The following is an 18,418-nucleotide window of genomic DNA, read 5'->3' on the forward strand; positions in this document are numbered from 1 at the left end:
CAGTTATTGAAAACTTTCTCTATATATAACTATACAATCAGAAGTTTCTAGATACTTTTCAATATTCCTGTTGTTCGTAGTCCCGTGATACATTCTGTAAAATAGATTTGGCTTGTGGGACTATGGCAATGGCCTCCTCGATACAGATCAAGTCTTGTGACTAGGGATTAGGGGATCCTAACCGCAATTAATTTAAGCCAGAAGTTTAGTTTTTGGGCTTACCCCTGGCTGGGGTCATAAGTAGTGATTGGAGGACCTATTAAGGATTGAATTCACAGAGTTCAGCAGAACTTCAAACAAAAGTTCAAGTTATCAACGATCGCTGGTGCTACAGGCAGGTGTTTGGGTACCCAAACTCAGCTTTTGTTCAAAGTTCAGCCAAACCTGAATGGGTCCACTCATTGGGGCACATTTACTTACCCGGTCCAGTCGCGATCTCGCTGCGCGTTGTCTGACGTGGATTCGGGTCTGCCGGGATTCACTAAGATCGTGCGCCCGGGTTCCTGCAGGTGTCGCTGCTGCGCCGAGGTCCGCCGGAGTTCACCTTCTTCCCGATGCATGTGAGTGCTTGATCTTGCGACACAAATCGTTTTTTAAATTCTGAGGTTTTTCCGAATCCACCGGGTTGTCCGACGGCCATGCCCCCCGATTACTGTTGCGTGAAAGCCGGCATTGATGCGCCACAATCCTATCTCGTGCAGCAAAAACCCGGGGCAATTCGCCGCAATTCAGAAATATTTGGGAAAACCTGATGGAATCGCGGCCGCAGGACCCTTAGTAAATGTGCCCCATTGTGTTCTACTCATTGACTATTTCAATAAATATTTTCAAAAAAATCTTTGGTCTTCAGTCCAGAAACATTTACACTTTTTGAGACTCCAATGCACAGTATAGACTTCCTATTGAAGCCTCCACGGAACCTGAATCTATTCTAGAGGGGATCTTTTTTAAAAAAAACCCTTCTCAACCATTCAAGTGGTAGCACCATCTTAAACGTATGAAGCTACTTTCACTGTCATCTTCGCTAGAAACGTAGATGCCACTAAGTCTGACTCTAATATTCAATACTTTATTAAACAAAGCTTAAACCATAAAAATAGGGTTGGTTTATGTCTGGGAAGTCTCTTTCTTATGATCTGTTTAAGTTATTCTGGATAAAGGGGTTCAAAGCTTAAGAAGGGCTCAATCGGTTTGGTGCCTCTCCATTGTTACCTTCTAGAAAGATCTTCCATAAATGAGTCAACCTCTAGACTGAGCTTGGGCGATGGAGCTGCTTTCATTCTGGAAAATACAACTGATAGACTCTATGTAAGTCTTAAGATGTTGTTGGCCACAATAAGATTCACCACTGTTAACTTTGATGTAGGGTTAATTGTCAAGAGCAGGAAGTTTAAAAAGTTGATCCTAAAGGAGTGGATGAACCATCTGAGAAATTTATAGTAAGTTAAAAGGTGCTCGATCTGCAGATTTGGAGGCCATGGAGGACTTGGCCAAAGCCAATGATCCACAAATTCTTACCACCTCCTTCTTACTTATTCCTACCCTCATCTTTTTTAAGAATCCTTGTGGTTTCACAGGTATGACCATTTCCATGTTTACAATACAAGAAGGAGAGAAAGGACACAACCTGCCCAGTATTTATACATCATTTTTATTACTACTGTGGCTGATGATTAATTTGGCACAGTGATTACGATCCGACTGGTAAAAGCATCAGAGAGACACAATACAAATGCTACCAACCAGAGCAGAACAAGGAGGATAGAGAAGAGCTAAGAAAATGAGGTTAAAGATAAGTGACAGGGGTTGGCAGGAGCCATTCTTAGTACAAAATCCTTAAAGGCACCTGTAGGCATCTGAGAAGTGAGAGTCCGGGGATTGGTTAGGTAGATGGTACAGTGCAAGTGTGCAAGTAGATCTTCAGGGGTGTGACACTAGTGTAAGGAGAAGATGACTCTAATCAGTGAAAACTTGTGTAAGAAGAAACTAGCAACCAATGATTCTACGAGGTGGCTTTCCAATGGTTCCATGTTTACAACTCTAGTGATTCTCCCCTTTAAATAGGGGGGGGGATGTTCAAAAATTCCAGAATCTTGTTGTTTCTAAGCTGTGGATGTCACGACATGTCCAGGGTTGTAGTCTTACAGCAGTTGGAAAACTTTTGAGGCATTCTAATGAGTAAGCTAAGAAAACACATTGCTTGAATGGAAACCTTGGAAGACGCGTCCTTCTAAAAACTAGAATCTATGGTTCATTTATGTATGAACCAAACGACTTTCCATGGTGTAAAATCAACAATAGGCAAAGATTATGGTGGAACAACAATTAAGCAGGATGCAAAATGGTACCTAGATATTGCATATAGAAGCTTTGTCATCTCCAATGGTACACAGAGACATCTTGAGCGACTCTAAGAGTCAAGAGTTCTCTAAGGAGCGAACTAAGATCAGGTAGCCTTTGAGGAGGTAAACAAGACCAAGAGTTTCAGAAAAACAGAACAAAAAAACCAGAAGATCTCCAAGTAGGTCAACATTTAGTACTTTCTTCGTAAGAAACCTAATTAAAGAATTTGCATTTGCCGTTCCAATTCACCCAAGGAGCTCCGTCTGGGTGAAGTGGAGTAGATCAAGGTCCATGTTTTGGTTTACCCTAGTCTGTATGACCAATTGTAGCTGCATCTTTGAGATTTTATGAATAGTATCTTTGGCTAAAAAAAATCTGGAACCTTCTTAAAATATGTATAAGAGAAGTTCTACAGGGCTGAGCTTCTCTTTGATGCCCAATCAAATATTGCAACATCCAAAATGCAAGGAATGGAAAAGGCTTGTATCATCAGACACCAGACAATTGGATCAGGGACCATAACACATTGGAAGGTGCTGGGTATAAAAGAGATTTGAGTGTAGACAGTACAAACACTGCGTTAAATGGAGGGTGGCTGAAGGCTACACCGGCCATACAAAAGATCTAATAGTCTCCATGGCTATAAGATAAAGCAGAATCTAGATTATGATGACTAATTACTCAGGACTGTGCCATGAAACTTGCTTTACAATGGATTGGGTGGTGGAATTTAATCTACTTCTTCAATGGTGGGTCCAGAAGAGCCACCTGCTCCACTGCCACCAGCTCCGGGAAAACCACCAGGCATCCCACCAGGCATTCCAGCTCCACCAGCTCCTTGGTATAACTTAGTGATGATCGGGTTGCAGAGGTTCTGGAGCTCCTTCTGTTGATGTTCATATTCTTCTTTTTCTGCCATCTAAAAACATATGGATACAAATGGAAAAACCCATCAATTGGTAATAGATGTCTATTGGTCTCCTTAAGGTGGATGTTACCCATGAGCTCTAGGCCAGGAGGAAGGAGAGGTGGGTCATGAGTGTATGTCACCTTTTCCATTGACTTCTATGGCAATCACACAATTATGTCTTTCAGAGAGGAGACCTGAACCTATCCTATGGACAGAGGTGGATTTGGCCTTTCTAGGTCTTCAAGAAAAGTGATGTCTTGAAGAAGAAGTCTATTGCATCTAAGTGACATCATTGTAAAGCCCCCCTCGTGTTCTGGGCCCCAAATAATTGGTGGGTTGCTTTATGGGTTATCCATACCCATCTATGGACATGCCAGATATTCCCTTCAATACATCTAGATCTTCATATATGAATAGTGAAGACCTCCATGAAGAAGTTTACATGGTTCACAGACCAAGACTTGATTGCACTTAATTAATGCCCTTAATTTTCTTAAAATGTTACTGATTGAATATTTTACGCCCTAGAACATGTTAAGATCACTTGGCCTTCTATGATTTCGGTGTCATATGGATATTAGGCAGACCGGGCAGATGCCCAATAAGATCTTGGCAGATATAGGCAATAAAATATTAATTGACTCATAAATGATATTAATAGTTTCATAGGGGATTTTTTTTAGCTTCACTTTGGCAATGCCCTATAAAAAATGCTCCAGTCACTTAGAATCCGATTACAAGGAGGAATGCTTACCTGGTTCCTATCCAACCAGGCGATGACCTCATTGCACTTGTCGAGGATCTTCTGTTTGTCCTCTGGGCTTAGTTTGTCTTTCAGCTTCTCATCTTCAGCCGTGCTCTTCATGTTAAAGGCCAGAGACTCCAGGGAATTTTTGGCAGTAATCTTTTCTCTTTGAGCTTCATCTTCGGCTTTATATCTGTCAGCCTCTTGTACCATGCGCTCTATCTCCTCCTTGCTCAGACGGCCTATGATACAAATTGTCATTGGTGTCAAATACCTGAACAGGCAGTACAAGGATCTCTCCAAAGATCTTTTTATACCTAGGCCTGTGACCAGGACAAGGAGGCATCCTCTACGCCAGGAGGAGAGGTGGTTCTACCATCACCATATACTGTGAGCATCCTCTACACCTAGAGGAGATGCGGGTGGCTCTACCATCACCATAGACAGGGGACATCCTCTACACCTAGAGGCAATATGGCCGGCTCTACCATCACCACAGACAGGGGACATCCTCTACACCTAGAGGCAATGCGGCCGGCTCTACCATCACCATAGACAGGGGGCGTCCTCTACACCTAGAGGAGAGGAGGTTCTACCATCACTATGGGCAAGGGGCATCCTCTACACCTAGAGGAGAGGAGGTTCTACCATTGCCATAGAAAGGGGGCATCCTCTACACCTAGAGGAGGTTCTACCATCACCATAGACAAGGGGCATCCTCTACACCTAAAGGAGAGGTGGCTCTACCATCACCATAGACAGGGGGCATCCTCTACACCTAGAGGGGGGAGGTTCTACCATCACCATGGGCAAGGGGCATCCTCTACTCCTAGAGGAGAGGAGGTTCTACCATTGCCATAGAAAGGGGGCATCCTCTACACCTAGAGGAGAGGAGGTTCTACCATCACCATAGACAGGGGGCATTCTCTACACCTAGAGGAGAGGAGGTTCTACCATCACCATAGACAGGGGGCATCCTCTACACCTAGAGGAGAGGAGGTTCTGCCATCACCATAGACAGGGGGCATCCTCTACATCTAGAGGAGAGGAGGTTCTACCATCACCATAGACAGGGGACATCCTCTACACCTAGAGGAGAGGAGCTTTTATCATCACCATAAACAGGGGGCATCCTCTACACCTAGAGGAGAGGAGGTTCTACCATCACCATAGACAGGTGGCATCCTCTACACCTAGAGGAGAGGCGATTCTACCATCACCATAGACAGGGGACATCCTCTACACCTAGAGGAGAGGAGGGTTTACCATCACCATAGACAGGGGGCATCCTCTACACCTAGAAGAGAGGAGGTTCTACCATCACCATAGACAGGGGGCATCCCCTACACCTAGAGGAGAGGAGGTTCTACCATCAGCATAGACAGGGGGCATCCTCTACGCCTAGAGGAGAGGCGGCTCTACCATCACCATAGACAAAGGTTCTTTACTGTAAGAGCAGTGAGACTATAGAACTCTCTGCCGCAGGAGGTGGTTATGGAGGACTCTATGTACATGTTCTGGAGAGGCCTGGATGCCTTTCTGGAGAGCTAAATATATCACGGGTTATGGGAAAAAACATTTGTTTAATTCTTAAAGGTTGGACTTGCATCTTTCTCCAGCCTTATATACTATGATACTATGGAATACAAGGACATATAAGAGCTCAGTTTGATCATAGGAGCAGGAAAAGATACATCACTATGTCTTGTGTTGAACAGGGGTTTCAGCAATACCAAAAATAGTCCCAAATATCCCCCCATATTAGGTTGTTTTAAGTTGTTCCTCTGGGATTTTCTAACACAGCCAACCCAAGGATCTTTTGGTGGGCCAGTATAGCACTAAATATGCACAACAATATTCTCAAAGGCATAGTTATCGAAAAGTCTGGTAACCGTCCAAAAAGTTATGGGTAAATATTGCAATTATCATAATAACCTCTAGGTGCCAGATATGACCCTTCTCACTTTACAGCCTGCTGTAAAACAGAAACTTACACTTTCTTTTTCAAACTTTAACCCAAGACAAATTACTGTTTATCAACCAAGTAAACCTTATAGGTAAATGTGAATCCAGAAACAAACATTATTACTAATTTTATGTCTCAAACACCTATATCATGTCAAACACCCAACCCAATTCAAATGGTGCTTTAGCACTAAGGCGTGGTAACAAAGGAAGACCTCAAGACAAGGGATCCAAGAGAAGCTGGCCAAAGTAGTGCTCATCACCACTCACCCTTGTCGTTGGTTATGGTGATCTTATTTTCCTTGCCGGTACTCTTGTCTACAGCAGACACATTCATAATACCATTGGCATCGATATCAAAGGTCACCTCAATTTGGGGAACGCCACGAGGAGCAGGTGGAATTCCAGTTAACTCAAATTTCCCAAGTAGGTTGTTGTCCTTGGTCATCGCTCTTTCCCCCTCAAACACCTGTCGACAAGATACATTATATTAATAGATTTTGTTAAATTAACTTAGTCAATAAGAAGTTGTGTTGGCCGTAGGGGTAACTTTGCAGCAAGAGCGAGTATGAACATTGGATGTTAACAACTTCACAAATGTTCCACCGCTTGAGTCTTATAGCTATACAGTCCTGCAGGCGGCTGCACTAGATAGGTCAGGACTCATTACCTGGATGAGGACACCAGGCTGGTTGTCAGAGTAGGTGGTAAAGGTCTGGGTCTGCTTGGTGGGTATGGTGGTGTTACGTTTGATGAGCACGGTCATGACACCTCCAGCAGTCTCAATGCCAAGGGACAAGGGTGTTACATCCAACAACAGTAGATCTTGAACGTTCTCAGACTTGTCACCGGATAAGATTGCAGCCTGGACAGCTGGGAACAAACAACAGATTCAAGAGTTACTATCATCCTAAATAAATGTAGAAAATATGGTACCTCAAAAAGTTGACACTGAGTAATGGAATTGAACACTTATTTTTAGGTTTCTTATTGAGGTTCTCAATAACCTTCTTGTCGAAGAACAAGTAAGGATTGACTCAATTATTATTGGACGAATCCAGTGCACATGACTATCAACCATGATTCCTCCGAGGCTTGACGTTCTTATAAGGAAGCTATATCATCCTCTCACGTGAGCTACCCTCGTGCTCTTTTTCTACTCTTTGCTCTGGGCCACATTCCTTTTACAATTTGGCTGTTGCCATAACAAACCCTTTGCACATAATTGTTCCTGTGATTTTGCCTTTATTAAACCATAACCAAAACAAGTCAACATAAAACCTTGAACAACCTTGAAAACTCATGTTGGGTACTAATTCTGAGCTAAACTATGTCTATGTCTTCACTGATTACATTCAGGATTGGACTGTTCTGCTTGGCCTTCAAGGTTCCAGTAAGCCTTCAATGTGTCCTCCAGGTCCTGTAGAAGACATCAACAAATTGACAGGATGTTCTTCATGGTGAACATGTCCATTATGGATAGAGGGTAGGCCATTATTACACAATATGTCAGTCCAGTGCTTGCTCCTACCCTTATAATTGGTCACAAATGAACCGGTACCAATCCATTGATCTCTTGCTTACTATGTTATCACTCTGGCTTTATATCTCACAGCAAAGCGGACAAAATCCCAGTCCAAATTAAACAGTATTTGCACCTACAAGGCCCCTTCATCATTTTCTTGCTCCGTCCAGATGAATAAGATGTTACTGGTAAGTGATTGCCTACAAAACTACCTCCAAATTTGGTTCTCTTTTTGTGGTCCTTATTATTGGGATTACTGGAGAATTCCCCGTTGGAAAAGAACAACCCTGATACATTGGGAAAAAAAATTCTGAATGCTTATTGGTGCGAATGCTAAGACAAGTAACAAAGGCACCCAACTAAAGTACTTATCTTCTAATCAGAACAGTAATCAGAACCCTTTGGTCAGAAGAACAGGAGAGTGAAAGACCTCAGGACTCCACTTTAAATGTAAAGTCAGTGGCATTCATGACCAGTGTTTAAGTTATTTTTTTAGGTATGGACAAAATAATACTCTCACTGCCCCGTAGAGGTTGAAGGATTGATGGTCACGTAAATACACAAGGGGGGCTAGTCCTGGGAGTTCCAAAGTGTCAACAATATAACACTTAAGGTGGGCTACAGTTGAGTTGAATAGACTGTATAAGTCATGCCATCTAGAGTGTACATCTCACCTGCTCCATAGGCCACAGCCTCATCCGGGTTAATGCTCTTGTTTAGTTCTCTTCCATTGAAGAAGTCCTGCAGAAGTTTTTGGATTTTCGGAATGCGTGTAGATCCTCCAACAAGAACAATATCATGAATCTGGGCCTTGTCCAGCTTGGCATCCCTCAGAGCTTTCTCAACCGGCTCCAGAGTACCACGGAAGAGGTCAGCATTCAGTTCTTCAAATCGAGCACGAGTTAGAGAAGTGTAAAAGTCAATTCCCTCAAACAGAGAGTCAATCTCAATACTGGCCTGGGTGCTGGAGGACAGGGTGCGCTTGGCACGTTCACAGGCAGTACGCAGGCGACGTATGGCGCGCTTATTCTCTATGATGTCTTTCTTGTGTTTACGCTTGAATTCTCCTACAAAGTGGTTCACCATACGGTTGTCAAAGTCCTCACCACCCAAGTGGGTGTCACCAGCTGTAGACTTAACTTCAAAAATGCCATCTTCAATGGTAAGTATAGATACATCAAAGGTTCCACCACCCAGGTCAAAGATGAGGACGTTTCTCTCACCACCGACCTAAAAAAAAAGTAGAAATCACTTAATTCTATCTAAACGTAGAAAAGAAAGGGGGTATTTAGATTTAGTATAGTATTTAGCCTCCTGTGAAAAAAGGGGCAATTGAGGCAGGTAAGATGTTGACATTTTTAATGATATTTTTCAGTAGTTCAAAATTTTGGAAACAATTTGTTAAAATTCTTTAGTTATCTGTTACCTTTTTGTCTAAGCCGTAAGCAATGGCAGCCGCGGTCGGTTCATTGATGATTCGTAAGACGTTGAGTCCAGAGATGGTTCCGGCATCTTTGGTGGCCTGTCTCTGGGAATCATTGAAGTAGGCCGGTACGGTAACTACTGCGTTATTAATTGTCTATGAATTACAGAAGATGTTAATAGATGTATGCGATACAATGCAAAGACACAACTCAAAATCTCAAATTGGCAGAGTCGGAATGGAAAAAGTTGGACCCCACAAAACCTTGCTAATAATAATGGGGCTCATTACAAAAGTGCAGGTCAACCCTCGATATCTCCCTCAAGTCTTTCTCCTTTTCACTCCTTCGTTGTTAGTAAAGAGATCACTCACGTTATAGCTACCTACAAGATATGATGATGGGCTCCAAAATAGAGACAATTTTTGCCTCTAGAAGCATTGTTACACCCATGCTCAATACTGAGAACCTTACTCATGCTCCTCGATCATTAACTAGGCATCATACATTTTTTGTACAATTATTTGAAAACCATGATGGTCAACGTCATTAAATCTCAGATTCTCAACCTTCAGCACCACCTACTCTATCTTTGATGACCAACTCTACAGATATTGACAGTATAGGCCCATCCATTGGTCACCCAAGGTCAGAAGGCCTCACCTTTCCAAGGTAGGCTTCAGAGATCTCCTTCATCTTGGTCAGGACCATGGAGGATATCTCCTCAGCATAAAAAGACTTGGTCTCTCCTTTGTATTCCACCTGTACTTTGGGTCTCCCACCATCATTGATCACGGTAAACGGCCAGTGCTTCATGTCGGAGTGTACAATGGGATCATCGAAGCGTCGTCCGATCAGGCGCTTGGCATCTGTAAACATAATTATGATTCAGGTGGCGACCAATGAGCCGATATATAAGATTGATACAAGATGCGCTACTCACCAAACACCGTATTTGTTGGGTTCATGGCCACTTGATTTTTCGCAGCATCTCCGATGAGTCTCTCGCTGTCGGTGAAGGCCACGTAACTGGGAGTAGTGCGGTTACCTTGGTCGTTGGCAATGATCTCCACTTTGCCATGCTGGAAGACACCTACACATGAGTAGGTAGTTCCCAGGTCAATACCAACTGCTGGACCCTTAGACATTTTGACTCTGAAATAAAAACAGTAAAGTGAAGATTTATACATTGGATACATTGGATTTCAAGAGCCCGGACCACAACTGAACAACACGTATGGTCCATCCTTCCGTCAATCACGTTGACTAACCATATAGCATCTGATCCAATTTCATCACCGCTACATCTACTACTAAGCTATAGACTGTATTATATGTAAGGAGTAACTGGCTTTATAGCAGCTGTCTGACACCGGCACAATGGGAATGGGAAGAAGTTATGGGATCTTATAGATTGTTTAGAGGTTTTGATCAGTTTATTTTTCATTAGATTAACTAGGGCAACACATCCTGGCACATGGCAGGAAAAATGCCAACCATGCCGGTCACACCTACTACCCAAACATCCACACACAAGACCAAACCCCCAATAAAAACACTAAGAGTATGAAGAGTATGATACCGACACATCCAGTCACCGCTCACATAGATCAAGGACAACTTTATCTGATTAGAGCACATTCTTCTATAGGGAAATAACATCTAATAAATGTTTTGTGCTCAGATACATCTCCTTTAATTACAGGTGCACAAGAGCCCCACCACATGTCTCACAACATCCCCAACTACAGACATATAGCAAGATCATAAATCAAGATATGACTCAGTACAGGATAAGTAATGTCATGTATGTACACAGTGACTACACCAGCAGCAGAATAGTGAGTGCAGCTCTGGGGTATAATACAGGATGTAACTCAGGATCAGTACAGGATAAGTAATGTCATGTATGTACACAGTGACTGCACCAGCAGCAGAATAGTGAGTGCAGCTCTGGGGTATAATACAGGATGTAACTCAGGATCAGTACAGGATAAGTAATGTCATGTATGTACACAGTGACTGCACCAGCAGCAGAATAGTGAGTGCAGCTCTGGAGTATAATACAGGATGTAACTCAGGATCAGTACAGGATAAGTAATGCCATGTATGTACACAGTGACTGCACCAGCAGCAGAATAGTGAGTGCAGCTCTGGGGTATAATACAGGATGTAACTCAGGATCAGTACAGCATAAGTAATGTCATGTATGTACACAGTGACTGCACCAGCAGCAGAATAGTGAGTGCAGCTCTGGAGTATAATGCAGGATGTAACTCACGATCAGTACAGGATAAGTAATGTCATGTATGTACACAGTGACTGCACCAGCAGCAGAATAGTGAGTGCAGCTCTGGAGTATAATACAGGAGGTAACTCAGGATCAGTACAGGATAAGTAATGTCATGTATGTACACAGTGACTGCACCAGCAGCAGAATAGTGAGTGCAGCTCTGGGGTATAATACAGGATGTAACTCAGGATCAGCACAGGATAAGTAATGTCATGTATGTACACAGTGACTGCACCAGCAGCAGAATAGTGAGGGCAGCTCTGGGGTATAATACAGGATGTAACTCAGGATCAGTACAGGATAAGTAATGTCATGTATGTACACAGTGACTGCACCAGCAGCAGAATAGTGAGGGCAGCTCTGGGGTATAATACAGGATGTAACTCAGGATCAGTACAGGATAAGTAATGTCATGTATGTACACAGTGACTGCATCAGCAGCAGAATAGTGAGTGCAGCTCTGGAGTATAATGCAGGATGTAACTCACGATCAGTACAGGATAAGTAATGTCATGTATGTACACAGTGACTGCAACAGCAGCAGAATAGTGAGTGCAGCTCTGGGGTATAATACAGGATGTAACTCAGGATCAGTACAGGATAAGTAATGTCATGTATGTACACAGTGACTGCACCAGCAGCAGAATAGTGAGTGCAGCTCTGGGGTATAATACAGGATGTAACTCAGGATCAGCACAGGATAAGTAATGTCATGTATGTACACAGTGACTGCAACAGCAGCAGAATAGTGAGGGCAGCTCTGGGGTATAATACAGGATGTAACTCAGGATCAGTACAGGATAAGTAATGTCATGTATGTACACAGTGACTGCACCAGCAGCAGAATAGTGAGTGCAGCTCTGGGGTATAATACAGGATGTAACTCAGGATCAGTACAGGATAAGTAATGTCATGTATGTACACAGTGACTGCACCAGCAGCAGAATAGTGAGTGCAGCTCTGGAGTATAATACAGGATGTAACTCAGGATCAGTACAGGATAAGTAATGTCATGTATGTACACAGTGACTGCACCAGCAGCAGAATAGTGAGTGCAGCTCTGGGGTATAATACAGGATGTAACTCAGGATCAGTACAGGATAAGTAATGTCATGTATGTACACAGTGACTGCACCAGTAGCAGAATAGTGAGTGCAGCTCTGGGGTATAATACAGGATGTAACTCAGGATCAGTACAGGATAAGCAATGTCATGTATGTACAGTGACTGCACCAGCAGCAGAATAGTGAGTGCAGCTCTGGGGTATAATACAGGATGTAACTCAGGATCAGTACAGGATAAGCAATGTCATGTATGTACAGTGACTGCACCAGCAGCAGAATAGTGAGTGCAGCTCTGGGGTATAATACAGGATGTAACTCAGGATCAGTACAGGATAAGTAATGTCATGTATGTACACAGTGACTGCACCAGCAGCAGAATAGTGAGTGCAGCTCTGGAGTATAATACAGGATGTAACTCAGGATCAGTACAGGATAAGTAATGTCATGTATGTACACAGTGACTGCACCAGCAGCAGAATAGTGAGTGCAGCTCTGGGGTATATATTAGAACAATAATGTGCTCAGTAGATAATGCTGCCTGTAGTTGTCCTATTCTTCCTGCAGGGGTCAGTATATCCCGGGTGTGTTCGGCAGCCGTGGGGCTTTGTGCACTGATCAAACATTAGCGATTAGTGTATAATTGTGGCCCAAAATAAGTCTGGAGCAGAATGTGGGGGGCCGCAGAGAGAATACAGGGGTGCAGAAATGACTATAATGTCACCAAAACTTTGCCAATTACTGATGTCACATAATACAACACCAGCAAAAAGTCTCCAGAGAGACCCACTAACTGATCAGTGACCAATGAGAGGCTAAAATGAAATGTATTGGCAGCTTATCAACATGAACAGAGGAAGCAAAGTCATAACCAGGCGACGCAGACTACAAGAGATAAAACCGGAGCGACACCTACAGGAAGAGTACAGCACTGCACATGCTAAGAAGTCAGTAAGGGGCAGTATTATAGTAGTTATATTCCTGTACATAGGGGGCAGTATTATAGTAGTTATATTCCTGTACATAGGGGGCAGTATTATAGTAGTTATATTCTTGTACATAGGGGGCAGTATTATAGTAGTTATATTCCTGTACATAGGGGGCAGTATTATAGTAGTTATATTCTTGTACATAGGGGGCAGTATTATAGTAGTTATATTCTTGTACATAGGGGGCAGTATTATAGTAGTTATATTCCTGTACATAGGGGGCAGTATTATAGTAGTTATATTCTTGTACATAGGGGCAGTATTATAGTAGTTATATTCTTGTACATAGGGGGCAGTATTATAGTAGTTATATTCTTGTACATAGGGAGCAGTATTATAGTAGTTATATTCTTGTACATAGGGGGCAGTATTATAGTAGTTATATTCCTGTACATAGGGGGCAGTATTATAGTAGTTATATTCCTGTACATAGGGGGCAGTATTATAGTAGTTATATTCCTGTACATAGGGGGCAGTATTATAGTAGTTATATTCTTGTACATAGGGGACAGTATTATAGTAGTTATATTCTTGTACATAGGGAGCAGTATTATAGTAGTTATATTCCTGTACATAGGGGGCAGTATTATAGTAGTTATATTCTTGTACATAGGGGGCAGTATTATAGTAGTTATATTCTTGTACATAGGGGGCAGTATTATAGTAGTTATATTCTTGTACATAGGGGGCAGTATTATAGTAGTTATATTCCTGTACATAGGGGGCAGTATTATAGTAGTTATATTCCTGTACATAGGGGGCAGTATTATAGTAGTTATATTCCTGTACATAGGGGGCAGTATTATAGTAGTTATATTCCTGTACATAGGGGGCAGTATTAAAGTAGTTATATTCTTGTACATAGGGGGCAGTATTATAGTAGTTATATTCCTGTACATAGGGGGCAGTATTATAGTAGTTATATTCCTGTACATAGGGGGCAGTATTATAGTAGTTATATTCCTGTACATAGGGGGCAGTATTATAGTAGTTATATTCTTGTACATAGGGGGCAGTATTATAGTAGTTATATTCCTGTACATAGGGGGCAGTATTATAGTAGTTATATTCCTGTACATAGGGGGCAGTATTATAGTAGATATATTCTTGTACATAGGGGCAGTATTATAGTAGTTATATTCTTGTACATAGGGGGCAGTATTATAGTAGTTATATTCTTGTACATAGGAGGCAGTATTATAGCAGTTATATTATTGTACATAGGGGGCAGTATTATAGTAGTTATATTCCTGTACATAGGGGGCAGTATTATAGTAGTTATATTCTTGTACATAGGGGTCTGTATTATAGTAGTTATATTCTTGTACATAGGGGCAGTATTATAGTAGTTATATTCTTGTACATAGGGGGCAGTATTATAGTAGTTATATTCTTGTACATAGGGGGCAGTATTATAGTAGTTATATTCCTGTACATAGGGGGCAGTATTATAGTAGTTATATTCCTGTACATAGGGGGCAGTATTATAGTAGTTATGTTCCTGTACATAGGGGGCAGTATTATAGTAGTTATATTCTTGTACATAGGGGGCAGTATTATAGTAGTTATATTCCTGTACATAGAGGCAGTATTATAGTAGTTATATACCTGTAAATAGGGGGCAGTATTATAGTAGTTATATTCTTGTACATAGGGGCAGTATTATAGTAGTTATATTCTTGTACATAGGGGGCAGTATTATAATAGTTATATTCTTGTACATAGGGGGCAGTATTATAGTAGTTATATTCTTGTACATAGGGGGCAGTATTATAGTAGTTATATTCCTGTACATAGGGGGCAGTATTATAGTAGTTATATTCCTGTACATAGGGGCAGTATTATAGTAGTTATATTCCTGTACATAGGGGGCAGTATTATAGTAGTTATATTCTTGTACATAGGGGACAGTATTATAGTAGTTATATTCTTGTACATAGGGGGCAGTATTATAGTAGTTATATTCTTGTACATAGGGGGCAGTATTATAGTAGTTATATTCCTGTACATAGGGGGCAGTATTATAGTAGTTATATTCCTGTACATAGGGGCAGTATTATAGTAGTTATATTCCTGTACACAGGGGGCAGTATTATAGTAGTTATATTCTTGTACATAGGGGCAGTATTATAATAGTTATATTCTTGTACATAGGGGGCAGTATTATATTAGTTATATTCTTGTACATAGGGGGCAGTATTATAGCAGTTATATTCTTGTACATAGGGGGCAGTATTATAGTAGTTATATTCTTGTACATAGGGGCAGTATTATAGTAGTTATATTCCTGTACATAGGGGGCAGTATTATAGTAGTTATATTCCTGTACATAGGGGGCAGTATTATAGTAGTTATATACTTGTACATAGGGGGCAGTATTATAGTAGTTATATTCCTGTACATAGGGGGCAGTATTATAGTAGTTATATTCTTGTAAACAGGGGGCAGTATTATAGTAGTTATATTCTTGTACATAGGGGGCAGTATTATAGTAGTTATATTCTTGTACATAGGGGGCAGTATTATAGTAGTTATATTCCTGTACATAGGGGGCAGTATTATAGTAGTTATATTCCTGTACATAGGGGACAGTATTATAGTAGTTATATTCCTGTACATAGGGGGCAGAATTATAGTAGTTATATTCTTGTACATAGGGGGCAGTATTATAGTAGTTATATTCTTGTACACCGGGGGCAGTATTATAGTAGTTATATTCCTGTACATAGGGGGCAGTATTATAGTAGTTATATACTTGTACATAGGGGGCAGTATTATAGTAGTTATATTCTTGTACACAGGGGGCAGTATTATAGTAGTTATATTCTTGTACATAGGGGGCAGTATTATAGTAGTTATATTCCTGTACATAGGGGCAGTATTATAGTAGTTATATTCTTGTACATAGGGAGCAGTATTATAGTAGTTATATTCTTGTACATAGGGGGCAGTATTATAGTAGTTATATTCTTGTACATAGGGGACAGTATTATAGTAGTTACATTCCTGTACATAGGGGGCAGTATTATAGTAGATATATTCCTGTACATAGGGGGCAGTATTATAGTAGTTATATTCTTGTACATAGGGGGCAGTATTATAGTAGTTATATTCCTGTACATAGGGGGGCAGTATTTTAGTAGTTATATTCCTGTACATAGGGGGCAGTATTATAGTAGTTATATTCCTGTACATAGGGGGCAGTATTATAGTAGTTATATTCTTGTACATAGGGGGCAGTATTATAGTAGTTACATTCCTGTATATAGGGGGCAGTATTATAGTAGTTATATTCCTGTACATAGGGGGCAGTATTATAGTAGTTATATTCTTATACATAGGGGGCAGTATTATAGTAGTTATATTCTTGTACATAGGGAACAGTATTATAGTAGTTATATTCTTGTACATAGGGAACAGTATTATAGTAGTTATATTCTTGTACATAGGGGGCAGTATTATAGTAGTTATATTCCTGTACATAGGGGGCAGTATTATAGTAGTTATATTCTTGTACATAGGGGGCAGTATTATAGTAGTTATATTCTTGTACATAGGGGGCAGTATTATAGTAGTTATATTCTTGTACATAGGGGACAGTATTATAGTAGTTATATCCCTGTACATAGGGGGCTGTATTATAGTAGTTATATTCTTGTACATAGGGGGCAGTATTATAGTAGTTATATTCCGGTACATAGGGGGCAGTATTATAGTAGTTATATTCTTATACATAGGGGGCAGTATTATAGTAGGTATATTCCTGTACATAGGGGGCAGTATTATAGTAGTTATATTCCAGTACATAGGGGGCAGTATTATAGTAGTTATATTCTTGTACATAGGGAACAGTATTATAGTAGGTATATTCTTGTACATAGGGGGCAGTATTATAGTAGTTATATTCTTATACATAGGGGGCAGTATTATAGTAGGTATATTCCTGTACATAGGGGGCAGTATTATAGTAGTTATATACCTGTACATAGGGGGCAGTATTATAGTAGTTATATTCCTGTACATAGGGGGCAGTATTATAGTAGTTATATTCCAGTACATAGGGGGCAGTATTATAGTAGTTATATTCCTGTACATAGGGGGCAGTATTATAGTAGTTATATTCCTGGACATAGGGGGCAGTATTATAGTAGTTATCTTCTTGTACATAGGGGGCAGTATTATAGTAGTTATCTTCTTGTACATAGGGGGCAGTATTATAGTAGTTATATTCTTGTACATAGGCGGCAGTATTATATTAAATTACTGTCTATATTATAGATCAAATATTTTGCCCTTCCTTTAAGCCTATAATAAACTTGTGCAAATCTCTTTTATTGAAGGTCTTAGTTCTCCGCTGACCTTACATGATGTTCCAGATTATTTGTCTGGAGCACAGGACGTCCCAGTCTGGATAATGAAACCTCCAGGATATGTCGTCCCCCTCACAGCAGGATAAAGACTGATATCATGATGTATGATATGTGGCCTTACATGGGACTGCAGATAGAGCCACTAAGCTGCATCAGATACAATGTACAATATTTCACAAGCTTTAATCCCCATTCTGCTACATCTGCTATCACATAAAGTATCCCACATCACTGTTCCTTGTAGCAGAGCTGACTTTGTAATTTATTGCTTTACCACTAGACGCCGTGACATTTGATAAGATTTGTGTAATCTGCAGTCCTATGTATAACTAAATATAATGCGATCTCATTGGGTGTTGCACCAGGTGACTAACTCATCTCTGCTACCTCGTTTTATTAAAGGGGTTGTCTACACCGTTCTAAACATGTCAGTGCCTTACAAACAAGCAACCACTACATGACAGCACAGCAGCAAGTCAAGGGTTAAGAGCACAGCAGCCCGGGCAGCCCCGCCGCCTTGTTTACAGCACTGGAGGTAGCAGAGCTGGATGTGCTATGTCACTCTATACCCGCAGTCCTATGTAAAAGCACAGATCTCATTATACCAGATGACAAACCCCTGTGTGCTGCACCAGTAGAGGCGCGCCTGCCTGTGATGTGCATGCTCGGTGCGGCTCACCTGTGGTGGTGCCCTCAGATAGTGCTCGCTGCCCTCCCGCAGACTCCCTCTATATACAGCGCACAGCAGAAGCTTCTAGGCGTCCCCGCGCTCCCCCCCGCGCAGCGCCTGGCAGTC

At 41.3% G+C, this 18,418-nt stretch overlaps 1 protein-coding gene across 1 annotated transcript; it reads right to left on the minus strand.

The window, feature by feature from the left end:
* Nucleotides 1-1,635: 1,635 nt before the first annotated feature.
* Nucleotides 1,636-18,399, minus strand: LOC140134545 (heat shock cognate 71 kDa protein-like). The gene is made up of 9 exons (XM_072154936.1): nucleotides 18,302-18,399; nucleotides 9,853-10,064; nucleotides 9,573-9,778; nucleotides 8,915-9,067; nucleotides 8,163-8,718; nucleotides 6,634-6,836; nucleotides 6,234-6,432; nucleotides 4,008-4,240; nucleotides 1,636-3,262 (listed from the first exon to the last, which is right to left on the minus strand). The coding sequence occupies exons 2-9, from the start codon at nucleotides 10,055-10,057 to the stop codon at nucleotides 3,074-3,076; spliced, it is 1,944 nt and encodes a 647-aa protein (XP_072011037.1). The 5' UTR covers nucleotides 10,058-10,064; nucleotides 18,302-18,399; the 3' UTR covers nucleotides 1,636-3,073.
* Between the last annotated feature and the right edge of the window lie 19 nt (nucleotides 18,400-18,418).

Source organism: Engystomops pustulosus, chromosome 6 (assembly GCF_040894005.1).
Source record: "Engystomops pustulosus chromosome 6, aEngPut4.maternal, whole genome shotgun sequence".
NCBI classification, from domain to species: domain Eukaryota; kingdom Metazoa; phylum Chordata; class Amphibia; order Anura; family Leptodactylidae; genus Engystomops; species Engystomops pustulosus.

Coding starts and splice junctions, on each gene's coding strand:
- LOC140134545 (XM_072154936.1), bottom strand. CDS start 10,057: ATGTCTAAGGGTCCAGCAGTTGGTATTGACCTGGGAACTACCTACTCA. Junction 6,433..6,633: donor AGCCTGGTGTCCTCATCCAG/GTAATGAGTCCT, acceptor TCTTGTCGACAG/GTGTTTGAGGGGGAAAGAGC. Junction 3,263..4,007: donor CCTGGTTGGATAGGAACCAG/GTAAGCATTCCT, acceptor ATATGTTTTTAG/ATGGCAGAAAAAGAAGAATA.